We start from the raw sequence: 22,387 nt of genomic DNA on the forward strand, positions 1-22,387 counted from the left end.
TGGGGCGCTTGGGTGAATAAAACCTCCCCAATTCCCTTCTGTGGCCCCGTGATGAATTTATAGGCAGCCACAAGGTTGCCTCTCAATCTTTTCTTGCGGAGGCTGAAGAGGTCCAGGTTCTCTAGTCTCTCCTCGTAGGGCTTGGCCTGTAAGCCCTTAACCCAGAGCTTTCCAAACTTTTCATGTTGGTGACACACTTTTTAGACATGCATCATTTCGCGACACAGTAATTCAGTTCCGGGGGAGGGGCCAAGGGAAGCAGACGCGAGTAAGGGAGCTCCGCGGTGCCCTTCCGCAAAATTTTCTGCATTTCGCGCGACACACCTACACACTGCCGCTGACACACTAATGTGTCGCGGCACACAGTTTGGAAAGCTCTGCCTTAACCATACGAGTGGCCCTTCTCTGGACCCTCTCCAGTGTCAAAGCCTAATTAGACAAGTGCCCATGTCACAGAAAGAAGGAAAAGATCCCTCCCCCGCCGCGCGCCAAATTTAGTGAGAGACAGGTGGGCACATTGTGGTTGGCCAGGAGCCCACAAGGCAGGCACTGGTTAGCAATCGACCATTGGCTCTTTCCAAAATAAACGCCTAGTTGGCAATCTACCATTGGCGCTCTTTTCAAATAAATGTCGGTGCAGCTTCCACCCTCGTCGGAGAACTCTGCAACACGGCAGAGGAAACTTGGACTGATCACCCACCAATGACTCCCCGTCACCGACCTTCCCGGCGTACCCCATCCCATAGCTTCGTCCACGGAGCGCCTCGTCTCGTCTCTCTCATTCTTTCTCTCTCTTACCGTGTATTGAAAGCAACTAAGCAAGCCTTCTTCCTACGTCGTGCCCTTGGACGGTGTAAGTGAGTAAACAATTTTCGTAACCAACACGCCTCAGTACCTAATCATTCCACTCCACCGAGCCCGCTTGACCTGACGGCCAAGAAAATTAACTAACTGCTGGTAGCGGAGTAGCCGCTCAGAGGGGTTTGGCACCAACCCTGACATGGCGTCACGAACAGGATCCAAGGGCGACAACGTGGAGATGGAGTTGATTAAGCTCTGCCCCTGGCGAAATGGGGAGCGCCGCGTAACCAACGCGGATGAACTTTGGGCGCACCTCGCCTATCACCAGGCGGCCAGGACGGGTGGAGGGTGCAGCGGCTACTTTTTGATACCAGGGGAAGAGGGGGTCGTGAGGGAATGGAAGGTGAGCTTGCGTCCCAGGGCATTTGGGTGTGTTATGGGCAGTAAAGAGGTTTGATATAGGCCCCCAGATGAAATTCAGACGCTGTCCCTAACCAGGTTGAAGTACAAAGGGGCCGTGAACCCGACCCCGCCCAAGAGTACGCCCGCTGTATAAAACATCTGCGGGAAGGAGGGGTACCGACACCGCCCGACCGGTTTAACTGCCTGATCCTGACACCCGGATCACAGGGCCATGAGTTACTCAGCAAGCTCCGTGAAAAGTTAGAAACGGAGGGTTGTACCCCGACAAAATGGAAGGGCCCTAAGTGGGATAAGGGAGTAATGATGAATGTACTGTTCCGCACGGTAACAAGTCTGCTGCGGGAAAACGTGAACTTAGAGGCTCAGCTATTCACGGCTACCAAGGCGGCCATGGAGGAAGGTGGAAAGGAAAACCCTGAGCCGCCGCCCGAAAATGACGCTGGCGAAAAAGAAGAGCGCGCGGAAATTCCCCAGGGGGGATGAGCAGCCGCGCCACCACCCACGGCCCCGCCTCCCGAAGCGACGTCAACCATAGACCCTCCCCCTTACGAAGGAGGGAAGTTATACCCGGCCCTCCCGTCAGATGCGCTGACGCCCCCGGCAGCCGTTCATCCTATAGCTTTAGTCAAGCAAGTAACTGACGCGCAAGGCGTGACGCGTACCACCACCACGTACCGCACTCGCACCCGGGCGGAGCTACAAGTTGCTGGCCATAATTGGGGTGTCATATGCCTCGTGGAACCCAAGGACACATCAGCTGGGACTGACGCAAGCCCAACGCAATGGAGGCTGGGCCCACCATCACCTAAGGAACCCCGGAGCCGTTCCAGCGACTCTGGATGCCGTAGAGGCCTGCGTGGAAGTTTATGGGGGAGGAAACGCCATAACGCTCCGACTTCTCAACCCGATAGCAGGTCAGCCAGCTGGAAACCTGCTGAGCCAACTTCCACGACTACAAAGCCTCATGAAGTCAACAACAGAGACCGCAACCGATTCAACGGGCCACCTCACCGCGTATCCAATCGAGACCCCAAAGCTAAGGCGCTACGAACCCGACCTTCGACGGGAGCTACGGCAAAGAACACCCGAAGAGAGAGCCATGTTCGGGTTCCTCTTAAACCACTCCAAACTTACGAAGCAGCAATTGCACGTTTTGGGGGACGAGGGCCAGCAACATCTAGCGAGTGAACTAGGTTTCAAATTTAACGACAAGCAAAAAAACGAGCAGTGGCCACCGGCCACACCGGCGGCCAGCCTAACCCCGACCTCACTGACCTCCGCCCCTTCGCCGAACTCACTGTCTACGACCCCACCAACCCAAGCAATCAGCAAAGAGTGTTCTTCCTCCTTGACACCGGAGCCCAGGTTAACGTAATCACTCCGACGACACCTCACTTAAAAACCACGAAAGCAATTAAGGTTCAAGGACTCAACGCCGTTGCAGTCACAACAAAAGTTAAGTTTGCAATCCAAGGCCACCGGCGAGCTCTAGAGGCAGTACTAGGGGGCATCAACCTCCTGGGAATCCCCGGAATCAAAGCCCTAGAGCTAAAAGAAAAAGTGTTACAAGCCGTCCCGATCGCCGTCCCGGAAATCGACCGGCACAGGCCCACGCTCCGCAACACGTCCACCTGGCGTTACAAGCCAATCCCAACCAAGAGCCCCTTACAGAAGGCCCTTGTCAACCTACTATGATGGCTCGTGCAACAGGGATGCATCAAACCTATAACTGCCAGTACCCATCTGTCCCCAGGTTGGGGAATTAGCAAACCCGGAAGGCCCGACGAGGTCCGGTTGGTAGTCGATTACCGGGAGGCCAACAAGCGATGCCAACCGCTCGTGCAGCCCAATACCTCCACGTTGCCACAATGCCTATCCGAGATGGCCCAGTACCAAAAAGGCAAGTGGTCCGGAGCGACCATTGACCTTTTAAGGCTATGTTCTACGCCATCCCAATCCTTGATACAGAAGGGGTCCTAAACATGTGCGTTGAAGGCATGATGTACAAGTGGACAGTTTGCCCACAGGGATACCGCAATGCTCCGGCCTTAGCTACAGCCACCATGAACCACACATTAAAAACTTTCAGCGTCTCTCATGCCCTCCCGCCGGAAGAAGAGTTAAAAATCTGGAACTACGTCGACGATATAGCCATTATGGGACATAACCAGCAACAGGTCACCGAAATTACCAATCGCCTAGTTAACCACCTACATAGCGAGGGGTGGACCGTCAACCTAAAAAAGTCAAGCCTACAAGCAACAGAGACCATCCAGTTTCTACGCACATCGTTCATCGGTGCAACCAGGTCCAGTGCCACCCACAAGGCCCCGGACATCAGCCCGCTAGGGGGACCCCTACCGACGGAAAAGAAAGAACTCCAGTGGCTCCTGGAATACCTTAACTGGTACTGACACCACATCACTCCGGACCACCTCCCGATACTTGCTAAGCTTGAACGGCAAACTCGCAACAAGTTTCAAAAGTCCGCCCCGTTGACCGAGAAGGAAAAAAAGGATCTCCGCCGCCTCCTAATCGCCATCAAAACCACGCCACTCCACGCAATTAACCTCACCGATTCCATAACAGTTACTCTAGAATTCACCGCCAGTCATGTCTGGGCCACCACACACAACCCCTGCGGCGAAATAATTTACACCTCCCACAAAACCTTACAGGCAGCCCAGTTTCGATATGGAACCGTGGGAAAAATTCTACTAGCGGGGCAACTAATAGAACTAGTATCCTGCGGACACGGAACGCTCCAAGCGCCCGTCACCACTGTCCTGCCCCTGTTAAGGGCTGAAACGGTCGACCCACAATTCCACGGGGAGCCTGCCACCTGGAGCAAGCTGGTGATTAACCACCATTACCACTGGTGTTGCTGGAAAAGCGAAAACACACCACCTAATCCTGATACCCAGGAAAGCCCCACACCCACACTCTATGGAGCCACGGATCCAGCTTGGATGGCGTTGGACGGTACTACCCGAAACGGTGGGGTCTATGGGTTCTACTGCAAAGCCTGCCGTGATGCACAAATGTTCCCTGGGTACCCCTCAGCTCAAAGAAACGAGCTACTAGGCTTCAAAGCCATCATCCAACACTGCTTCCAACCTCACGACGGAACGCTCCCCACTCCCGTCATAGCAATCGACTCCCTTTACATTTACCAAATTATCACTGGTACAGCAACGGCAGCGGAAAACCTAGAGGACTGGCAAGAAATTTGGAACATGCTGTCCGACTTCACCACACTCCCGCTAGTGAAACACACCAGGTCGCACAAAACCGACACAGATCCTGTGCATGAAACCATTGACAAGCTTTTAGAAGATCCCCTTCAGAATGACGTTGTTCTAGCCATTAAGCAACCCGACGCAAAACCCAAGGCAGACCCATTCCTTGCTTGGCTCCACGAAAATTGGGGACACCCCGGACCACGGGCTAGCTACGCTCGCTGGCGATCGGCCACGACAGACCCCACGCCCTATGGAATAAGAGCTGACTGGGAACGAGTGGCCCAAGCCTGCGAGGCGTGCGCCAAAGAAAAATGCCACTGCACGAAACACCAGGTCGGGGCTCTTGATGCAAAGAATTTCCCAGCCAAGAAGGTCTGGCAAGTAGACCTCCTGGGACCCCTGCCTGGAGCAAAACCGCCGAACAAGGGATTAGCCATCGTTGACCTTGGTACATGGCAATTACAAGTCATTCCCCTACGGAAAAGCAATGCTGCGGCTGTCATAACAGCATTGACCACCGCCTTTGCCACCTGGCAGACTCCCAAGGAAATCCAGTCAGACGGGGGTCCCCCGTTCAGCTCCACCACGCTCGACAAGTGCGCCCATCTTCATAATGTCGCCTGGCAACTTCACCTCCCTTATCATCCCCAATCCAACAGTGTAGTGGAAAGGCGCGTTGGAATGTACAAAGAACAACTACGGCTACGGGGAGGAGGAAGCTACAAAAATTGGACGTGGTTCAATCACGACGTCCTCCTCTCACTTAATAAAGACAAAACTTTATGGAGCGAGTCTGCGTCTTGAAAACCCCAACCGTGGCAGCCGAAGTTCTCAGGCGAACCAGTCTGGGTCACCATTCCACACCCCCGCCAGTCTCACCTACGGGTACACAAAGGACTAGTCTGCAAACCCGAACTGTATCCTAATACCTATTCTGTGTATTTAGAAGAAAACGACAGACAGTCGCCAATCTTAGCTCACCATAACTGGTTAACCCGCCGTGCAGTTGTCCACACTAGTGCGGCTTTTGGTTTTGTTTTGTTTTGTTTTGCAGGTTTAAGGCGAGCAGTGTCGTAATATAGGACCCGGCCGAGAGGTGATACTGTGTCGACTCCCACCACTATGATGAAGACCCGTATAACAGCCAGAATCGTGCTACTTACACTATTCCTGTCGTGTGCGGTGATTACCCCGACGAATTCAACAGGACCCGAGACCTCCAACACAGGCCCCCTCGAGCAACATATTGCCGCACTTCGAAAAATAGCGGCAGATACAAACCGTATCGCCGGAATTGGAAATGGATGGCTCTCCAACCTGTGTAATTATTTTGGGTGGGACGCTTCTTCTTGTCTTACGTATCTTTTAACACCGCTAATTACTTTATTAATACCCCTTTTTGCTATTTGCATTGGTGTAGGAGTAATTTGTTGTTTTGTCCAATATGTTAAGGAAAGGTTATAATGCTATCTGCTTTTGTATATACCCGCTTGCCAACAGAAACCCTCAACGACGATGAGCTTAGCAACGTGGACGAACTCTAACAGGCAGGAGGTGTCTCACCCCTACTGTGCCATGGGCAAGGGGGCATGTCAAAGCCTAATTAGACAAGTGCCCATGTTTTAATTGCTGGGGAGAGGAGGGGGGTGGCTTTTAGTTGCAATAACTTTTCTTTATTTCCCTCTAGGATCTAAAGATAGGAGCAGTCTTTGAAAGGACATCACTTGGGTCCCTTTTATAGTGCCTGCACGTAATACAGTGGGCCCCAGAGACGATTGGCTGGGGGGGAGTGGGGGGCAGTAGACAGTGCATGTGGCTTTGGAGCACCAAGGTGACCTAAATGGAGTTATCTGTGGGTAATGAGCAGAGGAGTCTGCCCATCTTTCAGTTGCCTGCTTTCGGAGCACTGTGTGCAAGAGGCTGCTGAGGCAAAGACTGCCATGGCAACCCGCTGAAGGATGGTGTTGGGTCTTTGCCCACAATGGCATCTGAACAATTACTTCTGCTCTGTTATGTGTGCTTTGGGTGACATTTTCCTGAGGGACACATTCCAAAATGAGTTGCCATATTGTACCATCCTAAAGCTGCTGTGTGTCTGCTTCTCTGCTCTGGGTGGGGGGATGCGTTTGTGTGAGTCTTTAAGAACATAAGCAGTGACTTATGAGGTTACACTAATGGTCTGTCTAGTCCACTATCTCATTTAACAGTGGCAATAGCAGATGCTTTAGAGAAGTGGGGGCCAACCTCTTTTAACAAGCATTCCACAAATTTAGCCCTGCACCCTCACAGATGTCACTGATCCCTTTCTCTACTTGATCTGCTGCTCAGCTTTCTGTTCTCTGCCCTGTCTGCAACTATGGTGCCTGGCCTCACTCCAGTCTGCTATGGGCCAAGTACAAAGACTCCCTAGGTCACTTGTGGCACCCATGCTGCAGATTGTCCGCCCCTGCTTTAGAGGGAGAGCATGCAAACAGGATGCATCTAGAGTGATCTTACCCCTGTCATACTCTCCCTGGCATCCACCATCATTGATTTAGAGATGCAAAAGGATACATTCCTGAGCATTGGGTTAAGGAAGAGGTAGTGTAGCCAGGCACCATGGTGGTGGTGGTTTCTCTGTGCCTTTTGTGGACTTGTTATAGGTGACTTAAAAAATGAGCAGAGCAGTGTTGCTGTGCTGTTTAAATCCATGACTGCTGCAAAGGCAAGAGCATAATGGGGCTGGGCTAATGTAGCTGTTAGACCAGCATGGACCCAATGCTATGGCAAAGGGGTAGACGTTAGGGCTGTGCGAATTGGCAGCCTTCTGCTTCGACATCCATTTCCACGGAACAGTTTCACTTCAAGTTTCGTTTCATTTTGAAAACACTGTTCCGTTTCGTTGAAACGGTTTTGCTGTTTCGATTGGGCTGGGGAAAGGAACTGAGCTGGGCTGCTTTGGAACTCGAAACATTTCTAAACATTTTGACTGCACTCGTTTTGTTTCGAGGCTGTTTCAAAGCCCTTCGTTTCGTTTTAATTTTGCTGTTTTGAGCTCGAAATGAGTTGAAACAAAACAGCTGGCGAAATTTTGCAGAGCCCTAGTAGACGCAAGGTCTTCTGTCTGCTTTGATTTGAAGGGAATGCCTTCAACAAAATGCATGCACTCCCACTTGCAATAGGGTTTGCTCTACAGCAGGGGTTTTCAACCTTTTTTGGTCGGGGTACCCCTGGCAGCCACAGCAGCTGCCAGTTGAAGCAGGAAGTCCCCGGTGGCCAGTTGAGTGGAGGGGAGGGTCCCCTGGCAGCTGGTCAGCAAGTGGGAAGATACCCCCCCTCCCCCCCCCGCCCACAGCAGCTAAAACAGAAGTGCGGCTGGCTTCTCCGCACCACTGCTGCATACGCTCTGGAGCCTTCCAAAGTACCCCCAGGGGTATGCTACCCCCGGTTGGAAACCCCTGCTCTAGGGCATCCAAGTCTTTAAGAAATACTTGGGCAACTCAAATGGAGTTAGAACTAAACCTGAGACTGGAATAAATTCTGCAAATTCTTGCTCTCAAAGTGATCTGACTGAGCTGCGTGCTAGACAAACACATTGCTATTCCCCTGGTCCCCCCCCGGGCACCTGTTACCTGGTAGGATAGGTGGTAAACTCCCTGTTGAGGTGTTTTCATGTTGTGCTGTCTGGTGCACTTGAAGTGAATGTGTCCATTCCTTTACCTAGGCACAGTATAATTCTTTGCATGTGCTAGGTGTGTAGGATCTTGTATTTCTCTTCCCTCACCAGCAGACTCCTGTGGCTACCCAGCCACTCCATGATGTGAGATCATTTGGGATCCACAATTTTGTAAGCACCTTGCATCGTTTGATTATTTCCCATACAGTGGCATACATCCTGCTCTTGACAATCCCACCCTGTAGCCACTGGGCACCCCACACTGTTTCATAAAATCCCCCAAACCTAAAGCTGGTTCTGGATACAAGCTGGACAGCAGACAGTGAATTTCACAAGTCAGATCTTCAGGGTAGTATTTACTTGTTAGATCCTGCAAGTTGCTTGATGCAGGTGGCCCTAAACATAATCTTGTTAAAGTCAAAAGGGTCTTTACGTAAGATCTGCCCATATAGATCAAGTTGCCGGATAAGAGCTTCAAACTGGATGGGCCTGTTTGTAGGAATGTGAAATGTGTCTTTGTTCCTTTTGAAGAAAATCCCATAAATCTGCCTGCTAGCTGGCATATGGCTTTTGGGAAAGAAGGTTAGTTCTTGTAAATTCAGTGTTCAGACTTTCATAACCTTTGGTTAAAGCATGTTACTATGCTTTAAAGAGAGCTTGTACCCTTGCACCCAATACGGGAAACTCAGGGTTTTGCAATAGACATACTGGCAGAGCTGCCAAGAGTGGGTGCGACTTACCCTAGCCGGTTTCTCTAATGTTTTCATTGTCAATACAACACTGTATCAGAAGATGATTAGTTGTTCTAGCTATATCGTTGCTGTAAAAGCCTATTTGGCCTCCAAGGGTTATCAGTATGCAAGTTCAGTGCCCTAAAATCAGTGTGTATAGGCCTCTGTTTATGGACATGCAGAATGGATTAGTGATTGTTAACATCTTTCATTCTAGTGAAATGGATCAATTCATGTATTTTCAGCAGTGCCATTTGCAAATCATATTTGAGTATTTTTATTTGCTTGCCAGCTGATGTTATCTTTGACTTGCAAAACTGGCTTAAGTGCACTTGGAGCAATGAATTACATTAACCATTGTTTCCTGTTCACATGTGTAATGCTTCCTTCTGCCAGTGGAAGGGGGGATATGCCCAGATTTGTGTAACTTGTAGCTGTAAAGCCTTCTAAAGCATAGATTAGAATTTAATGCTAAGAAGGTATCCAAATATACTAGCTGCTAAATGTTAGCATTAAAGAGGTGTTATCCTTGAACTGTTCTACTAGGCAAAGCTCTCATTGTTTACTTTGTATTTGCATGTTAATCCCACCCACATTTCCCTTCCCTGATTAGCTCTCAACACTACCTCTGGCTCTGGTTTTCCTTACTGCCTACTTAACTGAAGGGAAGCATTTTGTAAATGCTTTTTAAATTCAGAAGTGACCAGATGCTTCCCATGCTGTGGTTCAAAGGAGGTCGTGCTAAACCTGTTTTATCCTAGCAGTTCACACACCTGTCCGGCAGATAAACTGGCACATGGGAGACCTAGGTTCTGTTACTTGCTCTGCAGTTGGTTTCCTACATGAATTTACACCTGTCACTAAAGGGATGCCTGTACAGCAGTTAGTTGTGATTGGGTGTGAACAGCTGCATTGTAAAGCTGTACCCAAGCTGTGTTTTCTCTCATACACTGGGAAGTGCAGTATTACTTGGGACTTCTGGAGCCATTACCCCTGTGCTGTACTAAGTTGAGTCTGCTGCATAGTTCTTTTCCAGTCAGTATGGAAGGACCTGTCTGTTCTTTCCAGTCGCCTGCGAGGAATTGTGCTAAGGCCTGAAGGACTCTGTTTAGTGTGTGTCTCATTGCTCTCACTTCAGTTGGTAACCTGCTTCCTTTGCAAAGCTGGACTCCAGCTGCTTTCTGAAAGTATTATTTAATTTGTATGAGAGTGGATTTGTGTGTAGATAGAAGCTGGGTGTGCCCCTGGCAAAATAGCTGGGATTTATCATGTGCAACAAGGAACACCCATAGGTTTACCTATGCTACTACACACAGCTACATCCAACATCTGCACACCAACCATCAATGTTAGTGCTTCAACCAAGCAGCTGTCCATTCTGCCTCTGGAAGCTCAGCGTGTTAAAGCCTGAGGTCAAGTATTCCTTAGTCTGTTCCCATCTCCAGTGTTTTCCGACCTCACCTGGGTTTGCAGGCTACACTCTCAAAGTCCTGCAGCAATGCAGCCTCCTACTTCTGAGCAGCCCTTCCACACTCTCAACTACCTGTAATTAAAGCCAAGCACAGAAGGCAAAGATGGGCTGCAAAATATGATATAGATGGAGAGGGCCATAGAGGTGTACAGATACATTGGTCTTCTCGGATCAGCACTGATATAAGGAATATTGGCAATTGGCTTTTTTTGGCTCCTGTTGCCAATAAATGCCCTGTGAATGTGCACAGCCGCAGCGCAGGACGCAGGCAGCCAAAAGTGCAGCCCAGCAGTGGAGAGCAGTCGGGTCTGGCTGATAAGTCTGTTGTGGGGGAAGGGGGGTGTGCAGACCAAGGTCCCCATGGTGAGGGAGTGAGTGGGGCAGGGGCAGGGGCAGGCACTGCACAGCCAGGGCAGGGCACAGGATAGAGCCGCGAGTGGATAACCTGGGGGAGGGAAGGGGGCTTGCACCACTACACGCACCCCAGGAGGGCATGGTGTGCATGTGCCCCCCAGATCTGCGCGTGGAGTGAGTGCTGCCACTGCCTGCCCTGAGCACAGCCCAGCCTAGTCCCCCCACCAGGAAGAGCCCGGAGCCACCGCAGCCTGCAGTGGCAGCCCAATCTCACCCCACTCGCAGATCCATGGGCATGTGCCCTCCTGGGGTGCGTGCAGTGGCGGAAGCAGCTCACCCTCCATGTCCCCCGGATGAGCTGCTCATGGCTTCTTCCTGCACTTTTCCCCAGCTGGGCAGCGCCTGCCCCTACCCCAGTTCCCACTCTGTCCCTCACCACAGGGGCCTCGATCTGCTTCCCCTGCACCCCTTCCCTCACCTCTTCCCCCACAACAGTCTTACCAGCCTAACATTGCTCTTCAAGCTGCCTGGCTGCATATCAGCAATTGGAGGATTGGTATCAACCAATATGGCTCGTTAAAAATCAGCCATCAGTCTTGGCCCAAAAAATCTCTATCGGGGCACTCAGCCCCCTAAATAACATCAGCAACATGCATCCTATGTCTCTGCGCCTCAGTTACCCAGCATGTGTACTAGGTATGACGGCTTTTCCCAGGTTTATAAAGTGCTTGGAGAATGACAGAGGAAATGTGCTGTGTTGGCATGATACTATGTATTTTGGAGTAAGCAGGAGGCATATTCTGTTCTGATATAGTGGGTAGGAAAATTTGCAGCCTTGTTTGGAGAAGGTTTGTAACAAACAACTGAAAATGCTCATTAGAACTACTCCATGTCTATTCAGTTCACCAGTAATTTGACTTGTTAGCCATGATGGCCCATAACTGACTGTCCTGGGTTTGAGAGAAGCTTCCTCTGGCAATTTTTGCCAAGGCAGGTGTGACACAAGGAGAGACTTCCATCCCCTTCCCTGGGTAGAGTGCTCTGGACTGGAATCGGCTTGTCTAAGGGTACATACCCCAAACCTACTTTCTTAAGGCCACAGTTGAACCCCAACAGCAGCCAGTCAAATTGCTCCAAGATTCCTTAAGGCAGCTCCAATACGAGGTACTTATCCAGGGCAGGAAACCTTGGGGTGTATGCAGACACAGTGTACTTGTTGGGCATCAGCTGAAAGAACACATTCCACTTCAACAGCATCACAGCTGGGCAGCAATTCCCTGAGGGTTTACTTTGTGTATTTTCTTCAGCACACAGTAATCCTAAAGCCAGCACAGCTGACTCCTATCAGATCATCTTGGGGAAAGGGATCCTTGGTGCCAGACTTTCTTCCCCTGCTCTTCCTGGAGTCCAAGCAGCCGTGCAGTGAAATTCCATGCATTCCATGCTGAATCCAATGGAGTCGAGATCTTTGGGGAGGGGAAATCTGAAAGGAAACAACTCATCTCCGGTGGGTAAAAACAGACCTCACATTTGAGGTGGTTCTGACTGATCCAAGTGAAAACCTGGGAGCAACATATTCCTTTTCACATATAGCTTGTCCCTGAAATCAATGAGAATTAACTTGAATTAGCCAGGTACATAAAGGGTAAAAATTATGTTGAATTTCTCCCTGACAATGGAGTTTGTATGCGTGTAGATGCGTGCAATGGCCTGATATCCTGGGATCCTACACGCATACAAACCCATTGTCCCATTTTAAGTACCTGAAATATCCAGCATAATGCTTTTTTTTCCTGGGGCAGTCAGGGTTAATTCCAATTAGTTACCATTCAAATTGTGATTGTCCTGCATAAATGAGCCAGGTTTGATACTGAGTCAAAAGCCTGGGACAATCGGACTCTAAACCCTGATGTCTGCTTTTAACCACAGAGGGACAACGGGCTTGTATGTCTTTAGGAGCCCAGGACAAAAGGCTTTGTCCCAAGAGAAATCCAACATCTGTTTTTACCCAGTGTGATCTAAAAGTTACTGCCAGCCTCCATTTTGGGATTAGCTGTTGCATATCTGCTGTTTTCCCTTGTTCAGTAGCCTAATGGAGCTGCCACTGGCTAGGGGAGAAAAGGTTTCCCTGCTTCACAAGGACTTACAATGAGATACAAAAAAGGAGAAGTAAAAAAACCCAAAACAAACCCTTCCCCATCCTGAATTAGATTTTCCATTCACAGAAATGTGATGTTTTGCCTGTGGAGTTGAATAGATTGGGTCAATTTAAAACAGCCCCATTATAGATTGGGTCAATTTAAAACAGCCCCATTTTAAAAAGTGTTAAATATTTTAACTCTAATTTATTTAGCGTTTGCCTACTGTGCCAGTGTCAGGCCCTGGCACTTCCCCCTAATGCCAGGATCAGAGCCAGCACTGCTCCTGCCCTGCCCTGGATGCTGGGATTGGGCTCTGGGCTGCGATCCAGCCCTCAGGGTTCCCCACTGGTCTGGCAATTTGGCAGCAGAGGAAGCAGCAATTGATGCTGCCACCACTCCTCCACCACCAAATTTTTGGACCTGTGGGGAGCCTGCAGGTGGAGTGACACAGGTAGGTCTAAGAGCTGGGAGTTGAGCTCCGCTGAGCTACATAGTCTGCTTGTGTATATATAAACTCATCTCAAACCCGTGCTTGTCAGGCTGGGGAGCTATGTCATCCATGGCGCTTCCCACAGGTCTGGGAATTTGGTGGTGGGGAGTGGTGGCAGTGTTAATTTGTCATAGCTCTGGTGGCAGTTAACGCTGTCACTGCTGTCCTGCTGCCAAATTTCCATACCCATAACCAAGCGGGTGGGAGTATGAGTAGGACTGCAGTGCTGGGTACGTCCTTTGAGTGTGAATGAGGGGGGAGGGGGTTGGGTCAGCTCTCAGCCACTTCCGTGGTTCTGTCCATTTGTAAATAAAGTCCCTTGGTTAAAACATGACTAATTACTGGAAGGAACCTCCTCAAAAACATACGGTCTGCGTGCAGTGATAAGGCTGAGCTCTGCACTTGTTTGTTTGGTTTGCAGTAAGACATTCCTTCCTGAGCGGGTAAGAATAGTCCATCTCATTAGTACACGAGTCTCCAGAGCAATGAGTTATCTGTTTGGCCTAATTCCACGTACTGCCTGAGCATCCAAGAGGAAGTGTGCTTTATTGGAGACAGGGTCTTGCCTGCTGGAAGGAATGTTACTATTTGACAGGTTATAATCCTAGTTACACTTGCAAAGAACTTTGTTTTTCCTGGCCTAGGGGAATAAAGTGCTTAGGTACGTACTACTGCAGAGGCACCGTGTTGGTCATCTTCTCCTGTCTTCCCATTGCTCCGTTATATAAGCAGGACTAGCTGTAATCAATTATATGCATGGGTAGTCTGCATTGACAGAATATCTGTCCTATTATTCCAGTCCCAGGCAGACACCGAGGAAAGCACCTCACATCTAACTCGCAAGACCTTCTGTTCTGCTGCTGGGACTCGGTGTGTCAGCAGGCTGTAACTCTGACCTCTCTTTCTCTCTCTCATTTCCAGGCACCATAAAACCCTGCTAGTCACCCTTGGATCTGAGCGGCGTTATTGCCCTTGCTCATCCTCATTAACACCTCAGTCTTGATTCATGGCATTTTGTTCTGGTCCAAGGAGTCCTTTGAAAAAGTTTGCTGGTGCCTGATCCTTGTGTCCTACCCAAAACCACAATGCATCAAGCTCATTTTCATGTAGTAAATTAGGGCATAAAAGCTTAATGTGTCGCCCTCCTTTAGTTCCCAACTTAAGCTACTGATCAAATACATTCTTATTAGCTGGAACAGTGACTATCTTCACTAGGAAACTGAAGTAGGTTCTTAACTCAGTAAGACCCTTGCAGAGAAAGGGTGCTTTAGTTATTTCTGGAAGGCAAGTTTAATCACAGGCAAAGAGTATTTCCAGCAGGACAGCTAGCACACGGTGGTATCCCACTATTTTTTTTTAAGGAAAGCAGAGTCTTTGTAATGAAGATGATCTTGTTGTCATTGCAATATCACAAGAACCTCTTACTTTGCAATATCCTTTCATGATTTCATATGCAATTATGCATGATTTGTTTTGGAAATCTTTCATCTGCAGTGCAGTGGAGTTGTCATCCCTGCTTTCCAAGTGCCTGCCATAGCATTCAGGTTATGATGGTGCTGTCAAGCACAGGAATAAATCTCATGGTCAGCTTCCAAATCAAATTTATAACTCAGTTATCTTCAGTTTACTTGGACAGTATTGTAGCAAGTATTTAAAAAAGTAAAAAGAGCAAGAGAGAGAGGGAAGGAGATGAACTGCATAGGATAAGATGCAAATGCACTCGCTCACTCGCTTGCTCACTCTCTATAATTATTTTCTAAAGAAAAATAATCCTTGATTTAGCTCTGGTTCCAGAAAACAGTTCACTTCCAGAGCACTGGGAGAAACAGCAAGTTAATGCTACTAGCACACACAAGCCTTCATAGTGGAAGATACAGATTGGTGGTTTGGGTGTACAGGCACTATAGGGGGTTGCCTGTAATAAGTATTAGACCCAAGCAGTTAGTTCTGTCTCCTTTTTGCATTCCTGGAATCAGTGTTTACACTAAAGAAAATGGCTAAAAATCCCCCTTCAAGAGAGGCAGATTTTTAAGCTTCTTGGGGGATAGTTCAATGAGCATGGAGTTCCGTTGCAGAGCTGACTTTGAAGAACTGATTTCTATCTCAGGTTTATTAGGCTTTGCAAGGGCCGTTTGCTTTTCCAGCTATGGAAGAATGAGAATGCTGTGATGGGAAATCTGTTCGTAGTTTAAGCCCAGAAGGGACCAAACGATCTCTTAGCTGACTTGTATGTCCCAGGCTGATTGGTATTTTCTATTGGAGCAGGAAGAGGAGGAGACGGAGGAGCGGGTCTGGGTACCCAGGAATCTAACAGATCTTCTGATTCGTTTTGGGTGTTGGTAACGTTGGGCGCCTGAAGACTAGGGTAAAGTTTTTTGTATGCTGGAGGGCAATTTGGGGTGGTGGAGCAGCTAGGTCCATGAAAGAGAAAGTGTTGCTACTGGAGTCCTAACCCAACCCTTTGGTTCCTCTCATAAACCAATTGCCTATTTTTCTTCTTTGCTTGACCCAGTTGCTCAAGGATTTCCACTCTGTTTGCGTGCCGTAGCTGCTGCTGCATCGCTTTTAGAAAAATCGGCAGCTATAGTTTTAGGATCTCCCCTTGCTCTTGCTGTTCCCCATGCTCTCTGCGCCTTGTTACACTGTGGGAAAACCCTACACCTGTCCTTTCAAAGGTTATCTTCTTATGAGCGCACAATTCTAGCTGCCGATAACGTTACTGTTGTTCGCTGTAATGTTTTAAACCCTGCTTCTCTTTTACCTTTACCGCACGATGGAGATACTCACTTGCTAGATCATGACTGCATCGCTCAGACAGATCAGGTATTCACCCCATGCTCAGATCTCACTGACACACCTCTAGTTAACCCTGATTGTATTTTTTTCGTAGACGGTGCATGCAGAAGAGACGCAACTGGGCAACTTTGTGCCGGTTTCGCCGTATGTACACAACATGCAGTCATTGAGGCTCCCAGTCTCCCTGGTATCCGGAGCGCACAACCTGCTGAATTAATAGCCTTAACCCGTGCTTGTATCCTAGCAGCAAACCAGTCTGTTAATATTTATACTGATTCCCACTATGCCTTTAAAGTGTGCCATTCCACAGGTCAGATTTGGAAGCACCGTGAATTCCTTACCTCTTTGGGATCCCTTATTTCTCATGCTCCTTTAATTAACGCTTTGCTTGCTGCCATTTTATTCCCTAAGCAGATTTCTGTTGTACACTGCAAAGCTCATACAGGGGATTCTGATGACGTGAGCCAAGGAAATGCTTGTGCAGATAAACATGTGGGATCCAAAAAAAAATTGCAGGTCTTAAAACTTTGATCAGACTTTGTAAAATAAACGTAACTGGAAAAGTATGTACAAACTCTGATTTCCAGGGGCAAGAAGGGAGTATTAGTTCTCGCTTTGTGAACTAACCTTGTCTCCCCCATAATTCCCATCCTGATTTCACTTACACCATGTGAAATTTTATTCGGTAGACCTACGAACGTGGGTTTAAACCCAATCAAAGAGATTAAAGTAGTAGACCTGTTAGAAGGTCACAAAAGTGTGTTAAGTTACTGCAAAGGGCTCATGAAGACTGTCAAAGCTTTATTTCCACAGGTCAGTGCAGCTTTACCCATTCCCACTGATGTTCCCTGCCATGTTTTGAGCCCCGAGGACTGGGTCCTAGTAAAGGAATTTCGTCCGAAGGATTGCCTGCAGCCTAGATGGAATGGACCCTACCAAGTCCTGCTAACCACTAATACTGCTGTAAAAGTTGGTGGGAAGTCTGCCTGGATTCATGCATCTCATTGCAGAAGGACATTAACGCCAAAGGAAGAAGGACAAATCAACCTAGAACCAACCCAGTCGGAAGCAGATCCCACTCAAACTAGAACTGGGTTCAGTGAGGAAGAAGGTCTCCAAGGAACGAGCGCAGATAACCCTCACCTTGTTGAGCCCCCTCACACCTATAACCTTCATCCTAGAGGAACAAACGAAAACATAACTGACAAGGTAACGGATCAAGTGCTATTAACATCAAGGTGAACCAATAGACAATGAAACCCAGAAGAGTTGCCTGCAGAGGCAAGCCAAACAATACCTGCCAACTTTGTTAAGCCCATAACTTAACATAATGAGACTGTTAATATTAATTTTAGTGTTGCCTGCTATAGCAAGTACTAATGTTTATTTAAGGTTCTTGCAAAAGGTTTCCTTAGCCTTAAATGCTTCTGATTGCTGGGTCTGTGGACTCACCCCCAGAACCTATGATGAAGGATTTCTAATGATACCACGGCCCTTAACTTTTATGAACCTGACTGCATGCTCTGAGGACCTCAACCATGAAACTTGGGATGATGCAGAATACCTTAAAGTTGTCCCAGAACAAGGTTATTTTTGTTGGGTCCGCAACCAATCCAAAAAACTAAATTACTCAGTAGGGAATAGTAGTTGTAAGCATTATACAACTTACGACGGCATATGGATGAATAACCATACAGCAAGCAAAACCTGGTGTAAAGGGTTCAAAAATTGGTATACTACCTACAATCAGACAAATAACCGTGCACTTTCATGTAGTGCCATAAAATCGTTTAATGTTACCATATGGGACTGTTCTAGAGCAGACCAAGGACACTGCTATAGAAATGGTACCAGAGTTTCCCCTTCCCCTATGGGGGCAGTGTCTGGTATACATAGTCCTTTTGGAGGCTGGTATGTACGCTATTTTGGAAGTGAGCTTGGAAAACCTGCCACGGAGACAAATACTACCTGGGTAGCCTTAAAAGGAACCTACTGGGTATGTGGTACAAAAGCTTACCACCAGCTACCACCTGACTGGTTTGGGTCTTGCTATTTAGCTTGGTTAACTCCAGCAGTAAGGATAACCAAGTCATTACCCCAAGGTCGCCACAGAAATCGGAGAGAAAGCCCTAACTTGTCAAGTCAAGAACAAGCTGCTCAAGCCACCCTAGAGACGTATAAGAATCCCTTAACAGTAGGAAAGCTGATAGGATGTTCAGCAGCAGAGATAATTCCGCCCAGAACCAGGCCCGCCATGTCCTGTGTGGGAAGATATACGCTGCAACTCCAATCAGTGGCTGAAATTTTAGCCCTAGAAACAGAGACAGCGATAAATAGTTTAGGGAAAAATGTAAAAAGTGTAGCAAAACATGAAGAAAGCTTGCGGCAAATGGTCATACAAAACAGGCTAGCCCTAGACTATGTCTCAGCCTCAGAAGGAGGCGCTTGTGCTGTAATAGGCCGAGAGTGTTGCACTTATGTAAATAGTACCTATAAATTAGTAAAAGACCACATTAATAATGCAATGGTTCATGCTGACAAAGCCGTTGAGGTAGCCTCCATTCCCAAAGACTCTTCAGCAGATTGGTTTCCTTGGTTAGATCCTAGAGGATTATTCAAAGGTCTGCTTGGGAAAATAATGTTTGCTTTGTGTATGGTTTTAATTTTAGGGTAAGTTTGTATGTAATTGTACAACTAACTTTGTGTTGCATGAAACTGTGCGTTAAAAAGGCTGAACAAACCATTTCTACCATTTCTAAAGAAACGGTTAAACAAATGATGGTAGAATTTAAAAAGAGCGAAGTAGAACAGGAAAAACTATGGGCAGACCTGCGCCAGATAGAAACGGAGTGATCCTCCTTTGGAAGGATTAGAAGAGGGAATGAAGGAAAACAAAATGGATCCTAACCGCCATTATGTGTAAGCGAGCAGGTCACATACTAACTTGATGATTAAACAGTTTTCTAAGGGCATGACCTTGCAGTTACTGACTGGTTTAAAATAGATTTTTTTGCAGTTAACAAGTTGAAGACATGCGTAAAGTTGTCTGCACCATGGCCAATGCTGATTGGTGTATACTGTTGCTATGTTTATGGTGTCATATCTTCTATATTAACCTGTACCGCCTAATGTATGGGGTCAGACCTCATCGCAAATTCTGAATTTGTGTATGACTGTCCAGAATGCATTCTTTAATAAACTGAGTTGTTAAACTTTGATTAGCCTGTTCGTCTGAGCCTGCGCCCAACGAACCCGGGGAAAAGTTTTTCCTCAACACTCTACTGTGCACTGGTGAGGCCACATCTGGAGTACTGTGTCCAGTTTCGGGGCCCCCACTATAGAAATGATGTGGACTAGTTGGAGAGAGTCCAGCAGAAGGCAACAAAAAGGGTTCAAGAGCTGGGGCACATGATTTATAAGGAGAAGCTGAGGGAACTGGGTTTATCTAGTCTTCAGAAAAGAAGCCTGAGGGGGGATTTGATAGCAGCTTTTAACTACCTGAAGAGGGGTTTGAAAGAGGATGGAGCTAAACTGTTCTTAGTGGTGACAGAACAAGGAGCAATGGTCTAAAGTTGCAGCAAGGGAAGTTTAGGTTAGCTATTAGGAAGAAGTTTCTCACTAGGAGGGTGGTAAAGTGCTGGAACAGGTTACCCAGAGGTGGTGGAATCTCCATCCTTGGAGATTTTCAAGGCCTGACTTGACAAACCCCAGCTGGAGTGATGTAGTTGGGGATGGTCCTGCTTTGAGCAGGAGGTTGGACTAGATGACCTCCTGAGGTCTCTTCCAACCCTATTTTTCTATGATTCTATATTCTCAGTTTCAGCTCTAACTGATCTCTGATACTTTGGAGGAAGTCTTGGGGAGAGGGAGGATGCAGAAACAGAATACATTTGGTTGATTCAGGGGAAAAAATATTTCTGAGCCCCGCAGGCAACTGATGAGATCCTAAAGTCATGACCAGGTGCCTTTTTAAATATTGTTCATATCAACACAACGAATTATTATGTTTTAATGCACACAAGGCACACCTTTTTAAAACTGCTGGAAAATGGAGTGCAGATTGTATGCAAGGAAAGATGGTAACACCAATTTCTGTGCTTAAAAATCAGCAGGGCAAAAGCGAAATAAGATCTGCATGGAATCCAGAGGGCAGGACTATGAGCAGGCTCAGCTCCCTCACTGCTGCTGCTCAGTGACTACAAAGACAGTAAAACCTTGTTCTGGGGCACGTTGTATGTGAGAATATATGGTAGCACCCTAAAGTAATAAGAGTGGCCAGTTTCAACCTTGCCTGTAGCAAGGGCTCCTGCAGCAGCACTGTATTGTTGCTTTTCCGCTGGGCTTTTGTGCACTGAGGATGTGACATAATGCGTGCTCATTTGTGTGCCTCCAAAGGAAACAAGTTCTTGGCAAAAACAGCATGTTCTGCAAAAGCCCTGAGCCATCATTCTGACACCGCGTGAGTGTTGTGACATCCTCAGCATGAGGAGGAAGAGATGCAGCCGCTTCTTGGAAAAAGCTGCTGGGTTGGCAAAGAGAAGATCTGACATGAGTTTTTCTCTCTGGTGCAACAGTGTTTGTTGTAATCATCACACACGGCATGACCAACAGTCTGTGGTGTGGGAGTGGGACCTCACTGTTCCCTGGAGGGACAGACCTGTCTCAATAATCTAGAACTGCTAGGGTAACAGCTGGACCCGGCTATCCTCACTACAATGTCTTATTAGCTCTGTCCTCTTTTAAGCTACACACACTTAGTATCTGGCAATGAGCTAGAAATTCCCACCCAGGGATCTCTGCAACTTGAGTGGCTTTTCATTGCTTGCTATTTTGCAATCAAAGCTGTGCTCCCTGCTTCGAGTTGTGACATGTTCATTGTCCCTCTCCACTGAGGTGCCCTGTTAGCCTCTGCTTCCTCTGTCAGGGTCTCCCCCACACACCAGGAAATCTTCAGACTACAAACACAGATCTCCTCCCAGGGTCTAGTTATTAACATTCACAGCTGGTCACAATCCAACTCGATTCACTCTTACAGGGCTCACCAGTACAGTCCTTTCCCTTGCGTGAAGGGTTTTGGGTTTTTTTTTTCATTTCCCTCATTTCATCACAGGCTCCAGACCACATTCCCTTGTGTCAGGACTCTAGCAGCTCTGTAGTTTTTAAACATCAGATTAAGTCCTTCCAAAGCTTCATTTCTAAGCTGATTTTTTAATAGTTTCTGCTACTTGAAAAACAGTCTGTCTTGCGCCAGTCCTTCCTAATCAAGTATTAATTTGGGAAGAAATTTGGTAGAGCTGAGGAACCTGGCCTGCTCCCCTTTGAGTGGAATTGTTCCAAATAATTTTGTTAGTCCACATCACACTGCAAGTGCTGAGGAGCCCAGATGGATCTCCAGTCTGTAGGGTTGGAGTGGAAACCTGTGTAAGGATTCAAACAGATTCCCCATATAATAGCAAATGTAGGTCTCCTGAAAAGTGATATGGGACCCTGATTATTGATCAGGCCAGAAACACCATTTAATGTAAAAACCAGACGTGATCACGAAAGTTTCCAGGGACCAGTTTGCTTTTGAAAATTGCCATTTCATCCAAATTGCGACTATGCAAAAAATGTTCGTCCCAGTGTCGTTTTTGAGAAGAAAACATGCTTATTTAATTTTTTACTTCATTGTTGTTGTAAATTTTGCTTTGACTCATTAATTCTGTTTTATAATATTTGGTATTACATTTTATATGTAAATACGGTATAACCTCATAAATCCGGTTTTCAACATTCCAGAATTCTCAAAAATCCGGCACTTTTAAAAAATACACTACATCGGAGGGTAGCAGTGGCTGGTCCTGGAGTAGCGGCCAAATGCGGAGCAGCGGCACGGGGTGGTGGATACAAGCTTCCCCCTCTGTGGCCGGCGGGGAGAGATAGTGGCAGGTGGTTGTGGAGCTGGGGTGGGGTAGGGAGGGAGTAGTGGCGGCTGGTCCTGGAGCAGCAGCTGCACATTGTTTCAAAAATCCAGGATTTTCACATTTCCGGCAGGTGCTAGGTCCCAAGGATGCCGGATTTATGAGGATATACTGTATGTAATACATTTTTTATCTCAAGTATAATACGAAAGTTTAAACAGCATCGATGTTTTTTAATTCATTTTTTTTCTTTCAGAATGAAACACTTCGACATTATTATCACGCAGTGTTAGGATGGTCCAGAATTGATTTCCTTCAGAACTTTCATTTTGTGGGAAATTTTTAAAAAGTGTTTTGCGTTTCTTGTACTCCATCCCAACTCA

At 47.5% G+C, this 22,387-nt stretch overlaps 1 protein-coding gene across 3 annotated transcripts in view; it reads left to right on the forward strand.

The window, feature by feature from the left end:
• LOC102368012 (syncytin-2-like) overlaps positions 1-19,304 on the forward strand; it is a 24,154-nt gene extending 4,850 nt beyond the window's left edge. Inside the window, exons 1-2 of one of the 3 annotated variants that reach the window (XM_025197489.1) lie at positions 12,017-12,184; positions 16,918-19,304. In XM_025197489.1, coding sequence (XP_025053274.1) covers positions 17,435-18,778 — 1,344 coding nt within the window. In that variant the 5' untranslated portion in view covers positions 12,017-12,184; positions 16,918-17,434 and the 3' untranslated portion in view covers positions 18,779-19,304. Of the gene's footprint in view, positions 1-12,016; positions 12,185-15,585; positions 15,674-16,917 lie in introns of those variants that run through there. The other 2 variants (XM_025197490.1, XM_006018318.3) reach the window with 2 other exon arrangements.
• The last annotated feature ends 3,083 nt before the right edge of the window (positions 19,305-22,387 follow it).

Source organism: Alligator sinensis, unplaced genomic scaffold, assembly GCF_000455745.1.
Source record: "Alligator sinensis unplaced genomic scaffold, ASM45574v1 scaffold400_1, whole genome shotgun sequence".
Lineage (NCBI taxonomy): Eukaryota > Metazoa > Chordata > Crocodylia > Alligatoridae > Alligator > Alligator sinensis.